General features: G+C 44.6%; 7 protein-coding genes across 7 annotated transcripts; 3 read left to right on the top strand and 4 right to left on the bottom strand.

Moving 5' to 3' along the window:
• Positions 1 to 134: 134 nt before the first annotated feature.
• Positions 135 to 2,210, bottom strand: IL334_001188 (26S protease regulatory subunit 6A-B; the record flags this gene model as incomplete). The annotated part of the gene is made up of 12 exons (XM_062932946.1): positions 135 to 146; positions 206 to 298; positions 356 to 431; positions 488 to 642; positions 701 to 907; positions 965 to 1,050; positions 1,103 to 1,185; positions 1,238 to 1,343; positions 1,411 to 1,519; positions 1,570 to 1,668; positions 1,743 to 1,922; positions 2,004 to 2,210. 12 exons carry the CDS (start codon positions 2,208 to 2,210, stop codon positions 135 to 137), a joined length of 1,413 nt encoding a protein of 470 aa, XP_062788997.1.
• Positions 2,211 to 2,619: 409 nt separating this feature from the next.
• Positions 2,620 to 4,182, top strand: IL334_001187 (uncharacterized protein; the record flags this gene model as incomplete). The annotated part of the gene is made up of 5 exons (XM_062932945.1): positions 2,620 to 2,706; positions 2,779 to 2,899; positions 2,963 to 3,024; positions 3,077 to 3,413; positions 3,479 to 4,182. 5 exons carry the CDS (start codon positions 2,620 to 2,622, stop codon positions 4,180 to 4,182), a joined length of 1,311 nt encoding a protein of 436 aa, XP_062788996.1.
• A 355-nt stretch (positions 4,183 to 4,537) lies between these two features.
• IL334_001186 (uncharacterized protein) lies at positions 4,538 to 5,463 on the bottom strand (the record flags this gene model as incomplete). Its single annotated transcript, XM_062932944.1, has 3 exons — positions 4,538 to 4,793; positions 5,064 to 5,230; positions 5,329 to 5,463. 3 exons carry the CDS (start codon positions 5,461 to 5,463, stop codon positions 4,538 to 4,540), a joined length of 558 nt encoding a protein of 185 aa, XP_062788995.1.
• A 910-nt stretch (positions 5,464 to 6,373) lies between these two features.
• On the bottom strand, positions 6,374 to 7,856 carry IL334_001185 (uncharacterized protein; the record flags this gene model as incomplete). The annotated part of the gene is made up of 9 exons (XM_062932943.1): positions 6,374 to 6,529; positions 6,599 to 6,832; positions 6,897 to 6,957; positions 7,016 to 7,062; positions 7,119 to 7,256; positions 7,326 to 7,438; positions 7,497 to 7,507; positions 7,572 to 7,591; positions 7,659 to 7,856. The coding sequence occupies 9 exons, from the start codon at positions 7,854 to 7,856 to the stop codon at positions 6,374 to 6,376; spliced, it is 978 nt and encodes a 325-aa protein (XP_062788994.1).
• Positions 7,857 to 8,518: 662 nt separating this feature from the next.
• Positions 8,519 to 10,810, top strand: IL334_001184 (uncharacterized protein; the record flags this gene model as incomplete). The annotated part of the gene is made up of 4 exons (XM_062932942.1): positions 8,519 to 8,876; positions 8,947 to 9,185; positions 9,250 to 9,461; positions 9,520 to 10,810. The coding sequence occupies 4 exons, from the start codon at positions 8,519 to 8,521 to the stop codon at positions 10,808 to 10,810; spliced, it is 2,100 nt and encodes a 699-aa protein (XP_062788993.1).
• Positions 10,811 to 11,036: 226 nt separating this feature from the next.
• On the bottom strand, positions 11,037 to 13,086 carry IL334_001183 (uncharacterized protein; the record flags this gene model as incomplete). Its single annotated transcript, XM_062932941.1, has 11 exons — positions 11,037 to 11,352; positions 11,458 to 11,604; positions 11,662 to 11,747; positions 11,827 to 11,904; positions 11,971 to 12,133; positions 12,204 to 12,320; positions 12,388 to 12,477; positions 12,540 to 12,562; positions 12,627 to 12,633; positions 12,709 to 12,826; positions 12,909 to 13,086. The coding sequence occupies 11 exons, from the start codon at positions 13,084 to 13,086 to the stop codon at positions 11,037 to 11,039; spliced, it is 1,323 nt and encodes a 440-aa protein (XP_062788992.1).
• A 661-nt stretch (positions 13,087 to 13,747) lies between these two features.
• IL334_001182 (uncharacterized protein) lies at positions 13,748 to 19,712 on the top strand (the record flags this gene model as incomplete). Its single annotated transcript, XM_062932940.1, has 11 exons — positions 13,748 to 14,585; positions 14,645 to 15,480; positions 15,546 to 16,702; positions 16,756 to 16,785; positions 16,839 to 17,142; positions 17,197 to 17,588; positions 17,648 to 18,730; positions 18,809 to 18,906; positions 18,974 to 19,434; positions 19,504 to 19,560; positions 19,638 to 19,712. 11 exons carry the CDS (start codon positions 13,748 to 13,750, stop codon positions 19,710 to 19,712), a joined length of 5,331 nt encoding a protein of 1,776 aa, XP_062788991.1.
• Between the last annotated feature and the right edge of the window lie 144 nt (positions 19,713 to 19,856).

The raw sequence follows: 19,856 nt of genomic DNA, 5'->3' as shown, positions 1-19,856 counted from the left end.
ACCCGTGCTTCACGCTCATAAATTCTCATTATAATACAGATGTGCAGGCATATTGCAACTCAGGATCATGATATACATCTACAGAATTGTATGGAAAAGTTGAAAAAATAATCATAAATGGATCATTGACATGTTTATGCAAAATACTGTAGGCAAATACAATTAGCTTCCGGAAACTGAAGAGCAACCAGACAGTTAGACTCACATGGTGTTCTTTCGCTTTACGAGCTTGAACTTCAAGGATACCGCCGTGGAAATGTTCATGCGTTAATTGAGTGGCGTTTTGTCTTAATGCCAACTGACGGAAAAGGCGATCAGCAATCGATACGATGATTCGTAGAATCGTAGAACCCACCATTCCTGCCTCCACACAAACTGCTTTGAGTTGAGCACCGTTCATATCTTCTGTTGATCGCGCTAATTCCTCAAAGCTGAATTCATAGTCAGTTCTAATTGGAAGCTCAAATAGAACTTGACATGTACTCACTTGACGCCATGATGATTAAGCTTTCTTGAGTGAATCTGCAGGATTCGTTCTCTCGCTGATTCGTTAGGTAAAGGGAACTCTATCTTTCTGTCTAATCGACCTGAACGGAGGAGCGCGGGATCGAGAATGTCAATTCTGTTGGTAGCGGCGATGACCTAAGCGTTTCGAAGAGGGATCAGCTTTCAAATCTATGACCGGCTGACGCTATCGCACCTTGATTCGACTATCGCTTGAGAAACCGTCCAGCTGATTCAACAACTCCAACATAGTTCTTTGCACTTCACGGTCTCCAGACTTGTCACTGTCGAATCGCTTTGTTCCGATAGCATCCAATTCATCGATGAAAATGATCGCGGGGGCTTTCTCCTTAGCCAATTCGAACGCGTCTCGGACCAGTTTAGCACCGTCACCGATGTACATCTAGAAAAAGAATTAGCAAGCGGACGGGGATGTCACTACCAAAGGAAGTAAACTCACTTGAACAAGAGCGGGTCCAGCGAGTTTCAGGTAACAAGCGTTCGTCTGAGCAGCACAGGCTCGTGCAAGCAGCGTCTTTCCGGTACCTGCGTGGACAATCAGCTCCACCTTGTGACGATTTCTCGGAATTTCGCTCACCAGGGGGACCATACATCAAACATCCCTTCGGTGGGGTGATACCGAGCGTCTTGAACTTGTCGGCTTGTTGCATAGGTAATACGCTAATACCACCGTTTAGTTACACAAATCGAAGAGGGGCTGAGAATCACTTACATAGCCTCGATCAGCTCCTCGACCTGCTTGTCTAAACCACCGATATCCGTGTAAGTCTCCGTTGGTCTCTCATCGACCTCCATCGCCTTGACTCGAGCGTCATACTCTGAAGGACAATCAAACGCGTCAGCGAGTCATTATTGTATGTCGTTTAGAGGATAGCCGTTACTCACCAGCAGGCAATTTGTCAAGAATGAGATATGAGTCTTTGTTCACACCGATCAAATCACTAGGACGTAAATCATCATGAGGTACAAGACCAATGATTGGTAAAAATACGGTCTATGCCAAGAATCAGCTTTGATTTCGTATCTCTAGGAAAAACTACATACTTGTCTAGTTGAAGTCTTGATGACAGCACATTTCGACTTCTTAGCGTTCTGTTCATTGTGAGCAGCTCCTTCTTGTTCTTCTGCATCCACATCCAAGATCTATTCATATCGCTTCTGGTCAGTCAAAGTCTAGTAGCAGTCCAGTCCCGAATACTCAATAATTGGACACATACCTCGACAACTTTCGATACCAAATACGGTAACACTTTGTTCTGCTTAATCTTGGTCATGTTATCACTGATCTTATCTGACATTTGTTCTCTCTCATGTGCAAGTCTCAGTGATTCTTGTCTCATCATCTTTATCTCATTATCGATCATACGTGCTTGCATTTTGATATCGGCGGCTTCAGACTAAAAATGGACATAAACGATAGATACGATCAGCGGATGTTATCATGTTCGAAGCGAAAGCGGCACATCGATTAGACTCACAGTAAGTACGCCCTCTGGTACGTCCTCCAAAGGATCTTCTACTGTTTTCTCTTCTTCCATCTGTACATCATCTGCTGGTGAGTTGGCTGATTCTGCATTCTCGTGACTCTCTCCGCTTGTTGGAGTTACAGTAGCCTCCTCGGGCTTGTTGTCGCCGTTATCCGTGGATTGAGGGGGAGGGGGAGGATCTGATGCTGGTGCTGACATATTGAATCAAGGATGAGATAGGTAAAGGAGCAATGATGAATGGTGAAACGAGCACTAAACTTATGTATCTTTATTATCGATTCGTCAGCGGAAAGAATGAAAGAGAAGAAGGAGAGGGGAACGACGCGGTGCACCTAGCAAAGATATTTGATCCCGCTCTGTAGTAGCTTACAGAAACAAAATACGATGACGTGGAAGGTATCAATTGCTTATCACGATGATGGCATTGATGATGATGATGATCGATAATATAGAGAGAGACTAAGTGGTCTGAAGAATGAATTGAATCGCTGTTGTCGACGATAGATTTGCACGACATCCCAAAATCACACCCTCGGCCAGGACATTCAAGCGGGTTTCTGGTTCGCTGTTTCAGTAGATAGGGAACCGATCGCCAGAATCACACACCATGCACTTTTCGACACGGAATGCATTCTACCTCCGGGTTTCAAACTATCGAGTTATCCCGCTTTTTCTATATCTAGATGAAAGACATGTGAGTCTTCCGCATTTCACCTGAGAGAATCCTCAAATATGGTGCTCATATGAAACCCACTTGACGTCACAGGTCGACTGGATGTCTGATCGAGTATTACAGCTGGTGATAGGAGCATTGCAACCTAAAATGTCGGAGCTATTATATTCTGCTCGGTCGCAGAAGAAACATAAAGTACACGTCGAACGTGGTGGTACGTTATCATAATACATCCGCGATCAAAAGGACCGGTCTGACTGATCTCCTCTTTCATTAGAGGGCTATCAATATTGTTATTTCTTGAGAACCACCACTCGAACAGAAGTTGTATTATTAAAGGTATTTTCAATCCCGTGAATTTCCAAAGTGCTTTACCTGACAGTATTTATAGGATAAATCATTCTCGTTGAGACCACCTACACCTCCCCCCGAACCCATACCGGAACCATCTCCTTCGAAACGCAGACCCACAACTTCCTCGTCTCGAGTCTCAAAGACCCCGCGTAGATCCCGAACACGTTCTCGATCAGTCGCTACCCAATTGGAAGAAATGGATCAAGATGGGTCTCCTCCAATGCAGGGCCTGAGTCATACAGCTCAAGATGTAGTGGATGAGGACGGTTTAAGAATCAAGGCGGAGCCTGATCTGGATGATACTGACATTACAGAATCAGTCGAAGAGACAAACATCAAAGATTGGAAACCTGATGTGGACGTAACGTATAAAGGTAGATAAACATTTCACTCAAACTCATGAATGTTTCCTTTTCCAGGCTGACATAGTCTTTTACAGGATTCGGCACTTCGTCTGTTCAGATAGTACTGATAATCGAACCATATCCACCTCTTCCAGCTTCACAATATGCACCGCCATCATCCCGTCTATCATCTCGTTCGGCATCTATAGCATCTGCTCGTTCACGGTCCCGTTCGAAACAAGGGACAGGTGCGATACGATATTCTTCAACTTCATTATCGGTCGAGCCGGGCGCTCAAGCAAGGTCACAAAGTGTTAATGCTCCTAACATGAGAAATGCGACTCGATCGGTGTCGGCCGTACCTAACTCCAGAAGAGGTGGCACCAGTACGCCTTCCGTAACGCCTTTCGGGAGAGAAGACAGTTCTACACCTGGGCCGAGTGGTAGTGCAGGTCGAAGGCGTATGAGTCAAACTCCATTATTCATGCCTCGTGATACACCCTTTGATGAAGATGAGGAAGACGAAGAAGCACATGAAGCGTATGAAGAAGCGTTACGTGAAGGTCGATTAGGTTTACCTTCAGTCAACAGACCGGCAGGAGAGAGTCAAGGCTTGACACGAATGGGCGAAGACGAAGATGACATTGATGATGTACCCGAAAGTATAATGGATATCGGAGAAAGGTTGGTAAGGAACAGCCAGATAGAAGAAGGCGTCATACGGGTACAAGGTGGTTGGGAGGAAAGAGCTGAGGGTGAGGAGAGTGCTGTCATGGGGAAAGAAGAACCAGGTGACTAGACACTTCATACGAATACGCAATGTGAACATGTACCACTTCATTGATGCAATAATCACATACATTCCTCTTTGCGCTTCATAATTACGAAACTTCTAATCTAACGAGTCAAATGTAACCAAGAAATCACCTATGCTTTGGGAAAATGCTACAAGTTTGAGAAAAGAGAATGATCCTGAAATTCAAGGGGAAGACTGGATTAAGAGACATGAGGAGAGGACAACTGAGAGTACCAAAAAGGAAGGATATCTTTGGAAATATGGTGGTGGAGAACATCCAAATAAGATGATCAATAAAGTTCATCTACTTAGTGCGTTGATGCACATGAAAAGCGTACTTCGATTGTAACGTCAGACTTTATTTGTCTTCTTCATAAAGATTCTCCATCCATTTCTTAGCGACCTGATAATCCTTTTTACAAGCAGTCAATAAGTCCTGGATCCTCTTCAACGCCTCTGTAGGCTCAAGACTAATCCCGGCTTCTTCATCCCTCTTGTTACCATAATGTTGCATTTTCTCGCATGATGCTTGGACTTTGATGATACCCAGTGCGGCTGACGAACCTTTGAGGAAATGACCAAGAGATGAAAGTTTGTTCAGATCTTTGGCAACACTACGACCAGGTGGATAGAAATCGATGGATAGATGTATATGAGATCGGTTGTGATGTTTAGTGAGGTGTGAAAAAGGTGATCAAGGCGTGGGAAGTGAACAAGAGCACATGAAGTGGTGAAGCAATGGAAATATTGGGACGAATACGTGATCCATTTAAAGAAGGATAATTGAGGTAGTAAGAAACTCTCGTCAGCGCTCCAACTTGACTAAAAGTATCACCCGATTGACTACCTGATTGACTAAACGTATCGATCGGGTGATCACTCACATAGCATCTTCCATCTCTTGGAACGTAGCTTCAGCTTGTTCGAAATAACCCCAAACAATACCTTTTGAGAATGCATGTTTTTCGCCGTCTTCCTCATCGGCGTCATCTTCTTCATCCATGTCCATGATCTGTTGGAACGTCTCCATGTCGATGACATCTTCTTGTGACTGTAGATCGATCATTTCAAAGGTGTCACACAAGCGAAGAGTGCATAGTAGCAGCATGGTCAGTTATGCCGTCAGCACGATGAGCTGATCGAACTCACCTCGGGATCCTCGTCCTCTTCCTCCTTCTTATCTATAGGCTTTGACTCCGGACTGGTGGATGACGAGGCGGTGGGTTTTGTATCTGATGTGGCCTTCGACAGTGAAGAAGCGTCTTGGTGTTTTATGTCTGACATGATTGCTACTCGAACGTATTTGATTTAGAAAAGACGTGTATATTCTAATCTATCCTAGTGAGATGAGAAAGACAGGCACAACTGGGGCAGATCTGTTGTGGCTGATATACGATTGAGATGGTTCTAGGACCGATCCTTTGAATAGGCTGAAGAAAAGATGATGATGAAAAGGTTGATGATGATGGTGGGATGTTTTGCGATGTTGAGCACACTAAAATCCCAAGTGGCGTTTTTTTGTTACTTTTCCCCGGGAATGGAAGGAGATTGTTTAAATGATCGAAAAGGAAGGGGTGATGTCAGAGTTCGCGAATAATCTAATCAAACAAATCAGAACGATACTCCTGATTTATATAGTTTGTGTATTATCTATCTCCTTGCTACCTTTGTTCTCTGCTATGGCGATACCTGGTTCTCCAAGGAGATCGATTTTTGCTTTCTATCTGTGACAGTGTTGATGTTCGAGGTACCACTTCCATTCCCAGATGTCTACTCGTAGTACTCGGTATCATTCAGTGACGCAGTGGACAGGGTGGTCTCCTTTCCTTTTTTTCATGGTCATTTCATTCAGGGCAATTCGCCTTGTTTTTCGGATTTACGGCTGGGTGATGATGCCATCTTACGGTCTCCCAGGTACAATTTAAAACATCTAGGCACGGAGGACATCTCGCAAACTGGGATGGAGGGTTGGCGCGCCTCACTGTAAACATTCACATCGCTTTGCCGGAATATGGTATGCCTATATTAACCCTCTCCGGTTTAACTGAATTACCACATGTCAAAAAAACGGTTAGTCACCCCATCTGCACGCTGCATCTGTTATTCCAATATGATTAATGGTGTGTATCATCATCATGAGCAACTGATGAGACTGCCCTTCTATATATGTGAATGAAGATTTCTGTTTGCTCCGCTAGACCTTGTACAGAGGGACAGCTCGCTTGAAAAACTTTTCTTCTCGCCCAACTCTACGTTCGCCCAAAGCCCGCCATCGTTCCTCTTCATCGGCCCGCAATTTCAAGCAGGTTTGAACCAATGACGGCCAATAAGTATCGTGATCGTAGGAGATCTAGAAAGTTGGATCGCATATGAGCTAGCATACTTTCGGTTCAACGATCCCGAGCAACCATTCGCTCACTTCTAAATCGCCACCTGCCTCCTTGACAAGTTGATTCGCATCGATGTCACCATCCTTGACTAGCTCTTGATCTTCTGCGGATGCGAATTTGACCTTCATTTTCGTGTTTGGATCCACAAATGGCCAGACGATGCTAATCAGAGTTTTGTAGAGCCAAGGCATATTCTGGAAAATATTGAGCCCCAACGTTTCGGGATAATAGGAAGAAAGTATGTGGTTGGCTTGTGTTATGACCTGATAAAAGATCAGTCTGGGTGGTAACGGATCGAACAAACTGAGTGGAAAAAAAAAATCTCACAGATATTGGTGTAGAAGGGCCTTGTTTCTTCCCTGTGAAGTTGAAGATGACTAATGCATTTCTGTTGCCGATGAATGAGCGAAATGCCAGGACCTTTAAGGATAGTTCAGTCGACTTACGTTACACCAGCAGGCATCAAATCTCGAGCTCTCTCCAACATGTACACCTGTGTAACCTTCATTATCAGTTCTGTTGCTTGCTTTTTGCCATATCAAAACTTACCATGCCATTGGCCCGACCACTGAAACCCTCGAACGTACGTTTCTCTTCATAAGGCATATTTTTTCGATTAGGGTAAATGGATATAATCGGTTGACCTTTTGTCGAGAACCCCATAAGTGTATATTTACCTTGTTGAGACTGAAGTAGATGGACATATGATCAATGTCAAATCATATGGAGGTTTCACCTGTAATGAGAATGACTGACTTCGGGACTACACTCGGCTGCCATACGTTCGACATTCTCAATATCTTCCGTCCGACGCCATACGATACAGGCCTCCAGACGAATTATGGTAGCTTGCAAGTCCCATTTCGTTGCTGAGGAAGAGCCATAAGAGACACAAAACAAAGTGGTGGTGGAAAGGGTCTCACTTACCTATGAGATATCTACAGAAAGAACTCGGCACGATTATCAGGACATTCAAAGCGAATATTCATGGAGATTATTCACCTCACAAAGGTTTCTCTGGACTGTCAATGGTTCTCTGATCAGCCAATGTATTTTCGATGATCGCGCGTGATTCTATACAGTTCTTACCATGTACATCATCTCCCTCTCGGTGAGCTCCCTTCCCTGTTCCGCATTTTCGCTGATGGGCAGTTTGAAATTCTGTTGACCGAAATGTTGCTCAAGATTATGCAGTTTTGCCTGCTGATCTTCCGTCAAGCCAGGTGACGCAACGGTTTTGACAGTCGATGGAGGGCTAAGCAGATCCACAGTGAAGGAGGCGGACATCGTCTCGTCTGTTCGAGCTCTATCAATCGGATAACCAATTGTACACTCTCCGTCGATCACATTGACCTGGGAAAGAATTATGCTTTTAAGCTTAAGCCGGATTCCCATGTTTTCGACAATGATTTGCACCCGAAATACCTAACCCCATTCAAACCTCGCGTGTGATTTCAAATGAAAAGGTAAATCGGGTCACGCCTAACCCATGATCTCCCGGCTCAAACGTAATTGTTAGGCTTGCAGATTCGCCACACACATGTTTGTTTATTGAACCCCCCTGTTTAGATGGATCATAATGGAAAGTTCCAGTCATTCCTCGTTCCCTCCACCAAAAATCATCACTCTCACTCAACCACCACCGTAGCATCGTCCATGGACGATAGTTAGAAAGTATTTCAGCACCTCAGACACCTTTTGGTTTTACTTTTCTCTCTTCCTCTCAGACCTATTTTTTTTCTCTCATTTTCTGTTCTCAAAAACAACATCAAAATCTACATCACAAAGTAGAACTAGAACATCTATATCCTGCCAACAAAAAATCTACTCGTGAGTCATCAATCTCAGCCGAAAGCAACTTTGCTGTCATTCTGATGAAAGTTGCTGATTATATCTGCGTTTCTGTATGTCCTTCCTTCTCCATTGCAGTATAGATACCTTCATTCGTCATGTCTGGACAAGCCGAGACTTTTGGTTTCCAAGCTGAGATCTCTCAACTTCTTGATCTCATCATCAACACTTTCTACTCCAACAAGGAAATTTTCCTTCGAGAATTGATTTCCAATTGTTCCGATGCTCTTGACAAAATCAGATATGCAGCTCTCACAGACCCTTCTCAACTCGATTCAGAGAAGGACCTTTACATCCGAATCACCCCCAACAAGGAGGAAGGTACTCTCACCATCCGAGATACCGGTATCGGTATGACCAAGGCTGATCTCGTTAACAACCTCGGTACGATCGCCAAATCCGGTACAAAAGCTTTTATGGAAGCCCTCAGCTCAGGTGCTGATATCAGTATGATTGGTAAGTGATAAGATCAGACTTTCCCATCCATGTTATCTAAAAGGAGTACAAAGCTGACAACGACGTATAGGTCAATTCGGTGTTGGTTTCTACTCTTCATACCTTGTCGCCGAAAAGGTACAAGTAACCACCAAGCACAACGATGACGAGCAATACATTTGGGAGTCAGCTGCCGGTGGTACATTCACCATCACCGAAGACGTTGACGGTCCCCGACTTGGTCGAGGTACCTCGATGAAACTCTTCATCAAGGAGGATCTTAAAGAATACCTTGAAGAGAAGAGAATCCGAGAAATCGTAAAGAAACACGTGAGTACAACTTCTCAACCTTCAAGTATCTTCGGCCCCAGCTGACATGATGTTACATCGTTAGTCCGAATTCATCTCTTACCCCATTCAACTTGTTGTCACTAAGGAGACCGAGAAGGAGGTCGACGATGAAGAGGAGGAAGTAAAGGAAGGTGAGACCAAGATCGAGGAGGTTGAGGATGAGGATTCCGCCAAGAAGACCAAAAAGACCAAGAAGGTCAAGGAGACCACCACCGAGAACGAGGAGTTGAACAAGCAAAAACCTATCTGGACCAGGTGAGTTTATTCAATGTCCTGTTAACCTGAGCGAAGCTAAACAATTCGCTTGCAATAGAAACCCATCTGAAGTCACTCAAGACGAATACGCAAGCTTCTACAAGTCCATCTCAAACGACTGGGAAGACCACCTTGCCGTTAAGCACTTCTCTGTTGAGGGTCAACTCGAGTTCAAGGCTATGCTTTTCGTTCCTAAACGAGCACCATTTGATCTCTTTGAGACCAAGAAGAAGAGACATAACATCAAACTTTACGTCAGACGAGTCTTCATCTCCGAAGATAACGAGGACCTCATCCCCGAATACCTCAATTTCATTGTTGGTCTCGTTGATTCCGAGGATCTTCCCCTTAACATCTCTCGAGAAACCCTTCAACAAAACAAGATCCTCAAGGTCGTCCGAAAGAACCTTGTTAAGAAGGCTCTCGAGCTCATCTCAGAGGTTGCTGAAGACAAAGAGAACTTCGACAAATTTTACACTGCTTTCTCCAAGAACCTCAAGCTCGGTATCCACGAAGACGCTACCAACCGAAGCAAGATTGCCGAATTCCTCCGATTCCACTCCACCAAGTCTGTTGACGAGATGACCTCTTTCAAAGACTACATTACCCGAATGCCTGAGGTCCAAAAATCAATCTACTACCTTACCGGTGAATCTCTTGAAGCCGTCAAGGACTCACCCTTCCTTGAGGTCCTCAAGAAGAAGGGCTTCGAGGTCTTGCTTCTTGTTGACCCTATCGATGAGTACGCTGTCACCCAACTCAAGGAGTTCGATGGCAAAAAACTCGTCTGTGTATCCAAAGAAGGTCTCGAGCTTGAGGAGACCCCTGAGGAGAAAGAGGCGAGAGAGAAGGAGGCTAAGGAATTTGAGGGTCTTTGTTCTGCCATCAAGGAAAACCTCGCCGACAAAGTTGAGAAGGTTGTTGTCTCAAACCGAATCACTGACTCCCCTTGCGTTCTTGTTACCGGTCAATTCGGTTGGTCATCCAACATGGAGCGAATCATGAAGGCTCAAGCTCTCCGAGATTCTTCCATGTCATCTTACATGGCCTCTAAGAAGACTATGGAACTCAACCCCACCCACCCCATCATCAAAGAGCTCAAGTCTCGAGTCGCCGAAGACAAATCCGATAAGACCGTTCGAGATCTTACCTACTTGCTCTTCGAGACTGCTCTCCTTACTTCCGGTTTCACCCTTACCGCTCCTCAAGACTTTGCTCAACGAATCAACCGAATGATCGCCCTTGGTCTTTCTATCGATGCTGAGGCTGAGCCCACACCTGCTCCTGCTGCCGATGCCGATGTTCCTGCTCTCGAGGAAGCCGGTGGCTCCATGGAAGAGGTTGATTAAACGATGGAATGGATGAGAAGTAAACGAAACGGTAATGTCTGAAAGGAAGATTTAGTAATGTATACATCAATATAGCATCTTTTTCACTTTGTTTCGTTTTTATATAAATTTTATTATTCGTGGCATTTTATGCATGTGGATTTGGCTCTATATACCTAGTGAATACAATCAATTGTCACGGACACATCGTCATTTCTATATCCCTAGCAACATGACCAGACAAAGACTATGAATGTGTACGAAACAGTCTGCCGAAAGAAGAGGTACGTTTCGAAGGATTTGTATGCTGTGATGATGAAGGACTTTCGTTTGGAGCTGCAGTTGGAAGAGGTGCGTTTAGATACTGGGAAGATATTGTTGAAGGTATTGGCGGTATATCTGTTGCTTTGTTGGTATCTTTATTACTGCTAGAACTTGATACATGTTTTAGATGTTCTCTACGTCCAGGTTTCAGATCCGGTAATTCTATAGTCGATAAATAAATAGCTATATTTGGAGGTGGACTCCATTGTTTCTTCCCTGTTGCAGGTGGTGTTTTTGGTCTATGAAGAATGAAAAGAAAATTTGAGGAGAATGCCAACATCGAGATTGTACCATGCACTGACAAGTTTGAGTAGGAGGAAAGTATGAAATTAAGTTTGACTTACACTGGAGATTCGTCATTCAGGTTTATGACCTTTGATCCTGATCCTGACCTAGGTCCTAGACTGGATGTGATGGATGTCTTTCCCTCAAATATCTCTTCTTCTATGACATATTGATGTAGATCTGCTAGATTTTCATGATGACGATATCTACATATCCAACCGAATTCAGCTTACACCATGTCAGAGCTGGAATAACGTATTCACCTGGTCACACCGAGAGACACCTCCAATGCTCTTTGAGCTGCTTCGGCAGTTTTCGTTCGAATCACAATGAATAAAACGTGAGGGTCCTGTGTGAAGATGACGGATGAGACATGACGATTAGTACGAGCGGGCCAAGAGAAATATGAGGATGAAAATCAAAATTACCTCCAACAGATTATTAGCCTTGGCAATATTCTCATCTGAATCACTAGTCATTGAGATTATCAATTCGTTTGGGTTTTCCTGACATCAATGATCCGATGAATCAGACCGCATAACAAGGGTTGAAAGTGAGAACATTGTACATACAGGTTCAAAATCATCTTCACTTATGACTCGTTGAGGTCGTGGAGGTACTGGGGGCACGCCCTTCTCAATCGATGGATCGGGTGCTTTGACTAACTTGCTACTTCCAGATGATGTTCTCGTGGGGGTATTTCTGTCTTCTGCTGCGTCCAATAGGCATAACAAACTAGGAGAACAATGTAAATATAGCATCCATCTGTCTTCAATTCAGAAGTCGATGTCATTCAATCACTTACCTAGCTATCAAGATCGTTTCTAATCCCCTGACATCTCTAATCTCATTTCGAAATCGATCAATATTATAATGTAATATTTGTATCCTTCCTGGGCCTTTGCTCGTAGTTTCTCTTGCTCTGTATTTGATCGCGACGTCAACTGACAGATCTTGCACCTAATCCGTCTTGTTGATACCATACTCACAAACAAACTTCAACTCTTGGATCAGGCTTTCGGTCAATTGAACAGATATAGTCTTTTCCGTATACTTCGCGTGTCCAGCGATATTTGTTTCTGCACGTGTGAATGTTAGGCTGACGCTTTGGCTTCACTGCTTGGAACAGTAAGATACTTACCCTTCGAACTCGAACGTCCATTCCTGAAAGAGTACATCGATCAATGTCATTTTACTAAACCGTCATTTACGTCCTCGTACCACTTACAAAGCTCCTACGTGTGGCAAAAATCAGCTCTGTTCCGCTTTCACTCCCAGGTGACCAATCTGGATTTGACCAAATGACTTACAGCTTTCCAGTATATTCAAATGGGATATCCTCATCTGGTCCGTGCAATTGCAACATCCTTGTCTTGGCTTTCTCGACGGTATATCCGACTGAAGCGAGTCTGGCACCTGTCAACACATCTACTTCCACTCACTCGTTTTCAGCTATATCCGAATGCTAAGAGAACAGAGACTCGAGGTGACAGCGAGGTATATCACATACCGTATATCACCGAGGAATAAGCTTCTTCATCCTTCTTATCTCTCACTCTAGCATAACGAGCCTCGACGTTATTTCCTGGGTTGGCCGGACCAAAAGATTCCGTCAGTTCAATTACGCTCGGATCTATTTTAGATTGATTCAGAGTGAGGGCATAACAATTTGCGTCTCTCAGTGACATGATGACTTATGAACACTCGATATGCGCTTCTCTTCAAGCAATGATAGTGTGTGATGAGACAAGTGACATGTATTGAACAGTGACGTTTAAAGCTCCTCTTATTTGCTTCATCTCCGTGCACAGCTTCATCATCAACAACAACAACAACGACAAACGACCTCTTTTCTCTTACGTCGGAATGGTCCCAACCTCCACTTCAGTTTCCACAGTCGACACTATTACGTAACAACACACTTTGTATTCCTTATGCCCCAGATACATGACGTTGTCTGTGCGACATGTTAGATTGCATGGGTGTGGAGAATAATGCAATTGAATACGATTCAATAATGCAAATCGATTCAAAATGGCAAGATTGTGGACCATGAGGATGAGTGAATGGATATATATAATTGACTACCAACCTCGAGAAGCTCACAATTTGAACTGAACCAAATAACAGCGCGGCTATCTTTGCTTCGCATCATTACCGAAAGGACAACACGAATCAAAAGACACGCAAACATCGAACGTCAACTTCCTGCTCCCCTCTGTTGAATCGTCACTGTTCGTCAACAATTTTATGATAACAGTGTTGAAACGAATAGACTTCATAATGCTTTAGCATTGAATCTCATCAGATGACCCACTGTTCACGGTGCTCGCTCAGGAAATCGCTGAAATGTTAGCTCCTATTAAAGCCTCAGCATCGCCTACCAACGTACCTTCACGACTCCCAGATCAGCCTCTTCCGAAAGACTCATTAGGTGTCAGGCCCAAATCGCCTCCGCTGCCCCCGCGCAAATACGTGTCTGGTCTTCCTCCCACTTATCTTCGTCACCTGCGTGGTTTACTGCATCAATGGCTAGAACAGCAAATCCATGCGACTGGTAATGAGGCACTACCTACAGCTCGACATGATCCCGCGCTGGATGATGAACGCCTTTGGTCTGAAGGTCAGGTTGAGTGTATAGAAAAGGCCATATGGGAAGGAGCTGTCCTCCCTCGTTCGTCGCAAGGAAGGGATAGATCAGGAAGAGGTCTTCTGGAGCTTGACTGGCGAGAATGGACAAAAGGGGCTTTACGAAGAAAAGCCATTTGGAAGCAAGCTCAAGCTAGTCATCGTCAAACAGATGACGCAGAGGAGAACCTAAGCAAAGGATCTGATCCAAAGGTCGGCAAAAGTGAACAGTCAAGTTGGAAAGGCTCTATCAAAGACAAAGATAATGAATCATTGGGGAAAGGTAAATCGTCTATACCAGGATCACCATTTCCCTCTACATCGTCTCTCACACCTCTGCGATCAGCAAGTCGACAATCATCATTCGCCTCGAGCTCCAGGTCAACTATCAGTGAATCGAACCCTGTCACGCCTCTATCTTCTAGGAAACAGGGAGAAGTCAATGAATGCAGAGATGAAGGCGATGAGCAACGGAATGAATGGTGCAAGATCGTCAGCACTCTTAAAGGTTTCAAGAGGTACTCCATAAACAATAGGGACGAATGGGAAGTAGTCGAAGGTCAGTAATAACTTGTACATGGCCTAGCTGCCTCGCTGATATTCCTCAAAACGTCACAGACAGGTTTCCGCAAATTGATACCATTCAGCGTGATGTTCCAGGTGCTTTCCCTCAAACTTCGCACTACGATTGTGGAACTTCAGACAATCAATATCATATGACCGATTCTCCATCCGACAGCAACTTTTCCAATCTTGGACTGCCGACACCCACTTCCTTACCTGAGCGATCCGTTCTTGATAGTGAGATCCTGAAACCGGTGTTTTGCCTTCATTTCCCGTCTGATTCCTACAAGCATGGTGGGAGTAGTAGTACCCTACGTCTGAAAAGGGATAATTCTCTCGGTAAGCGGTCACAGTCTAGTTTAGGCTCAAATAGTGGAAATAAAAGTTGGTGGAATGGTTCAGGAGGTAGATGGAGTGAAATGACTATTGGACCTAATCTCGATTCAAACTCTGAACTGCAACCTGAGGTTGATTTCATGGAGGGTCAATTCGCTTCACCTTCAATGGATAGCGGAGTGGGGACATGGAGACAAAGTATGGTCAACGCAACTAATAGGAACAGGAAAGGTGTTTTGGATTCTTTTAGAGGATCTCCCGAGACTTCAAGCTCTATACATGAAGAATCGGCAGACCAATCGGGGGTAGAAGCAGACCAATCGGCAACGGAGGAATTTGATGAAGATAGAAACTCCACCTGGTCAGGAACGCAAAGGGGATCATCGAGGAATGAGAAAGAGTCTCTGAGCGTGATATTGTCTGGGGGTGAGGATGATATACCTCGAAAGGAGGCAGAAGATGGTAAGATTGCTGTTGTTGGAGGTACGATAGTAGTGAGAGGTGTCAAGAAACATCAGGAAAGGAAGGCATTGGAAGCAATTTTACACCTCCTTGTTAGTAACCGTCTCTCGCTCTTCGCTCGCTGTTTCCTGCCAAATAATATCGTGATCATCTGTAGATTTACACAATACAGAGCATGAACATAGAACTCGAACTTTTGGATGCATTCCGCATACCTCGCGAACCGGACGAACCGCCTCTTCCATTTAACATCATGCATAAAACGATGCACCATCCTCCCGCACTTACAGGCACACGCGATTCGACCGATATACATCGAAATCACTCCTTAAAAGAAAGAAAAGGAGAGAATCCGAAGGGATTCTTTCGTCGTTTAGGGAAAGACACTAAGCATGTGTGGGAAGGTTTGCTGGGTAAACGACGAACATCAAATTCCCACGAGATCCCTCTACCGACTTCGGCCGACGACAAGATTGGTCTACCTAGCACTCCTGTCACGGGCATGTTCCTCGAGAGCCACAAGGTCCAGATCTCCCCGTCTTCTGTCAATCTGCCTAAGGCAGGATTACCGGAGAAGTCACATATACCTCATCCGACGGAAAGGCATATTGCTATCTTATCAAAGCTTGAAAGCCAAAGCCATTCAACCACTCCTGGATTGATTATACCCATGCCACCTCTCCTTCTTCGAGTGAAGGAGGAAGACCGCGTGAGGCAAGAAAGGGCGAGACAGGAGATTCATGAGGAGGCAACATATGTAGTGGATGGTTTACCCGGCAAAAGTCCGACTCTATCAAGGTCATCCACATTGATGAATGACAGTAAGCCTACCGATCCTTTGCGAGGACGAGCTCTAGGCTACAGGCTTGGTGGTGATGTGCGAGCCGGTCTGGGAGCTTTGTCGAGCGGCATAGACACTTTCGAAGCTTGGAATAAATTGCAACGCCTAGATACGCTGTTTGCAACGGGTCTCGAAGTGATCTTGGAGAATGGCGAAAGGGAAGTATATATTTGTGAAAGACCTACTCATTCTACTTTTATATATTGGGATGAGGAGAAAGACAAAACCATCGAAGATATCCTGAATGATCTAAAAGACGAATTCAGTGAAGACAACATGGTTTGTGCACGACCTGGATGTACCGCTTCTTCGAACGAACACCTAAGATGGTGGGTCCACGCGGGGAAGAAAGTAGCACTCCGAGTGGAGAAAATGGACAAGCAAGATATGAAATATGGTCAGATAGCTGTTTGGGCAAAATGCAGAGAATGTCAAAGAGTTAGTGAAGCGAGAGATCTCAAAAGCATACCGAAGTGAGGAGAACATGTTTGAAGCTTCACAACCTAGAGCTAATTGACAGTTGCAGGTCCTACTCTTGGGGTAAACTCCTTGAAGCGTAAGACTCGGCATCGAAATTGTTAATCATATGAAGGCTGACTTCGGCTGCAGATTGCTATACACTCATATTCTCCATCCTCCTTCCCTCTGTGAGCATGCCGACTCAACCTCATACTGGTTAAGATCGTCTTCACTCGTTCTCTCGTTGTCCGTCGACGAGGTGCCGATCTTGGATACTCGTCTGCCAAAATTGCAAGTCGGACCGAATGTCGCCAAGAGGAAAGGCGGTAAGGAGCAAGTGATCACAGCTATGGAAGGCTTGGTGCGAAAAGAAAGGGGGATTGCAATCAATCATCGACTCGGAGAAGAGATCAACGATTTCTTTGATGGGATGCAGAAGAGATTGGCAGCATTGGTGAGTCAAGCGACGATCATAAGATGGACTATCTGATGAGTGATTGGCCATCAGCGATCGCACCTTGACGAGAAAGGTAAGACGTGTGACGATAAAGATTCAAAGCTTCCTCCTGTACCAAGCAAGGAGAAGGACGAGACAGCAAACTCCTTGTCAAGCCTGGAGTCCAATCTTTTGTCAACCCGGAATCAGCTACTGGATCGGCTGTCCTCTGCCCCTGCCAGTGAGATCAATGATATGCGTCGATCACTTGCCGACGAAGTAAAAAGTGCGACTTCCCGACTAACCGATTGGTTGAGGAAGTGTTCTTGCGATCAAGTCATTCTTAATGACATTATTTTGCCTATTCCTGACTACGCTCGAGAGGATGATATCTTTGCATTGCCCGGAAGCTCAGTACTAGTGAGAGTGGACGAGCCAGCATCTATTATCGCGTATACGCTATCGTAAGTCCTGACTACCTCTGTCGACGACGAGACCTAGCCCTGAAAATATATTAACGCAGATCTTTGGAATACTTCACTGAGCTTACAAACACCGCGAGACCTGCTGCCCCTGCTGACGACAAAGAGGATGGCTCCATATCAACCTCCGCGATTGCGCATGATACTACGGCGACGAAGGAAGGGCAGCAGAGCGAAAGCTCTCGAAATTGGTCAGTGGAAGTCAAGCGCCGGGATACACCTCGAGACATCCTAAGTCTTAGGACAGTCACCAAGAAGAAATCAGAAGCACAATTGTCTCAACCACCTAAGCCTCTCTTGGGACTCTCGCTGGCTCCAAACGAACCATCCTTGGAGCTATCTCTGACACAAGTCGAAGGGAAGTCTCAATCGTCTGACCGAATGGGTGATTTGGTGAAGACCATCACCAAAGCCATAGCGCAAGATCCGATTCTCACAAAGGACTCCAAAACGAGTACGGTCAAACCGAGCCGAACAGCAGGTTCAGATACCGATGCCATGTCAGGATTTCTTCTGGAGCCTAGAGGAATGCGCAGGTTGATGAGTGATATGGAGAAATCTGCACCCCCTTCGTCTTTTCGACCTACAACCACCCGGACTGTCTCTGACACGTCTATCAAATCTTCTATGCCTACGCTTGCTCACCTGACTGTTCCCAGTTCCCCTCAACCACTTGCGAGCGACACCAACAAAGAAGGCTGGGGATCTGTTACATCCTCCTTTAGCAACTTGTTCAACCAATTGTTGAAACTAGGAAGTGATGTCGGTGAATCTATCGGGTCCATTCGAGTGAAGGGCACAGATCGGTCATTGTCCTCGTTGATGGGACCGTTAGGCATGATGTCGACTGTCGATAATGCTTTAACTTCGACTGATGACAGACCGCACATCCAATTCAACTATACAGTGGGCGATCGGCTCAAACTTGGTTGCACGGTATATTACGCCAGTGCCTTTGATAAATTACGTAGACGCTGTGCCATCGATAAGAGCTTGATCCAGAGTCTGAGCAGAACAAACGCTTGGGAAGCGCAAGGTGGGAAAAGCAAAGCCGCCTTCTTCATGACCCACGATAAGCGATATATAGTAAAAGAATTGGTAAGTAAATGGAATGTGAGCGATACGTAAGTTGTTCCCTTTCCTTGGATCCATCACTCTACATCAACGAATCTTGCTTATACTGTATGTGTACATCTAAACAGACATGCGTTACTGGAAATTGCACCGGCATATTTCGAACATTTAGCGGGAACACATAATAAAGCTACGTCTCTCGCTAAGATTGTAGGGTTTTACAATGGTTAGTAACATTTCACTTGCAATCAGAAAGGAGGACGAGACTAATCTCGATATACGGATGGTATCAGTTCGCATTCACGATCTACAGAATGGCACCAAACGTCAACTCGATCTTCTAGTTATGGAGAATTTATTTTATAAACAAACCATTTCAAGAACATACGACCTTAAAGGTATTGAAGGCAGAAAAGTGCCGAAAAACAAGAACTTTACTGAAAATGAAGGGAAAGTCGATTTGCTGAAAGCTGCTGAAGGCACTTTATTCGATAATGAATGGCTGGACGGATTATCGAGAGGTTTTGTGCTACTCCAACCTCACGCAAAAAGGATATTGCAAGAAGCCATCTCTCTGGATACACGGTTTTTATCGAACCAATCTATAATGGATTATTCTCTGCTCATAGGGTTGGATGAAGGTAAACATGAATTAGTCATTGGTTTAGTGGATGCAATTGGAAGTTATAACCTATTCAAAACCATCGAGAGTAGAGGTAAGATGGCTTTGAAAAGAGGTGGTGATGTCACCATTGTAGGTGTACAACATCTCATCATTTCATGACTATAGACCACTGATCGTAATCAATGAATTCATTTGCAGATCCCTCCAGACCAATATCGAGAAAGATTCGAAAATGCTCTCAAGCATTACTTCATTGTAAGTTTCGAAACACAACCAGTTTCAATGTATTCTCCCCGCAATCACTGACTCATGACACACATTGCAATTCGCAGGCTTGTCCCGATAAGTGGTCGAAATCCAGGAGAAGTGGAGGAAAGCGAACCGTCGGTCTACCGTCAGTTCTTTGATACTGAATCGATGTATTTAATTGGCATGAATACAGTGCCCAGTGCGGTACGAATAAATGCTGGATTTACTAAAAATGTCACGAAGAGATTCTTCTATTGTGTACGAGGATATGATATCATGTAAAAATGCATTGTATATATGAT

Source organism: Kwoniella shivajii, chromosome 1, assembly GCF_035658355.1.
Source record: "Kwoniella shivajii chromosome 1, complete sequence".
In the NCBI taxonomy this organism is placed as follows: Eukaryota; Fungi; Basidiomycota; class Tremellomycetes; order Tremellales; family Cryptococcaceae; genus Kwoniella; species Kwoniella shivajii.
This window is presented reverse-complemented; position numbering and strand designations above follow the sequence as displayed.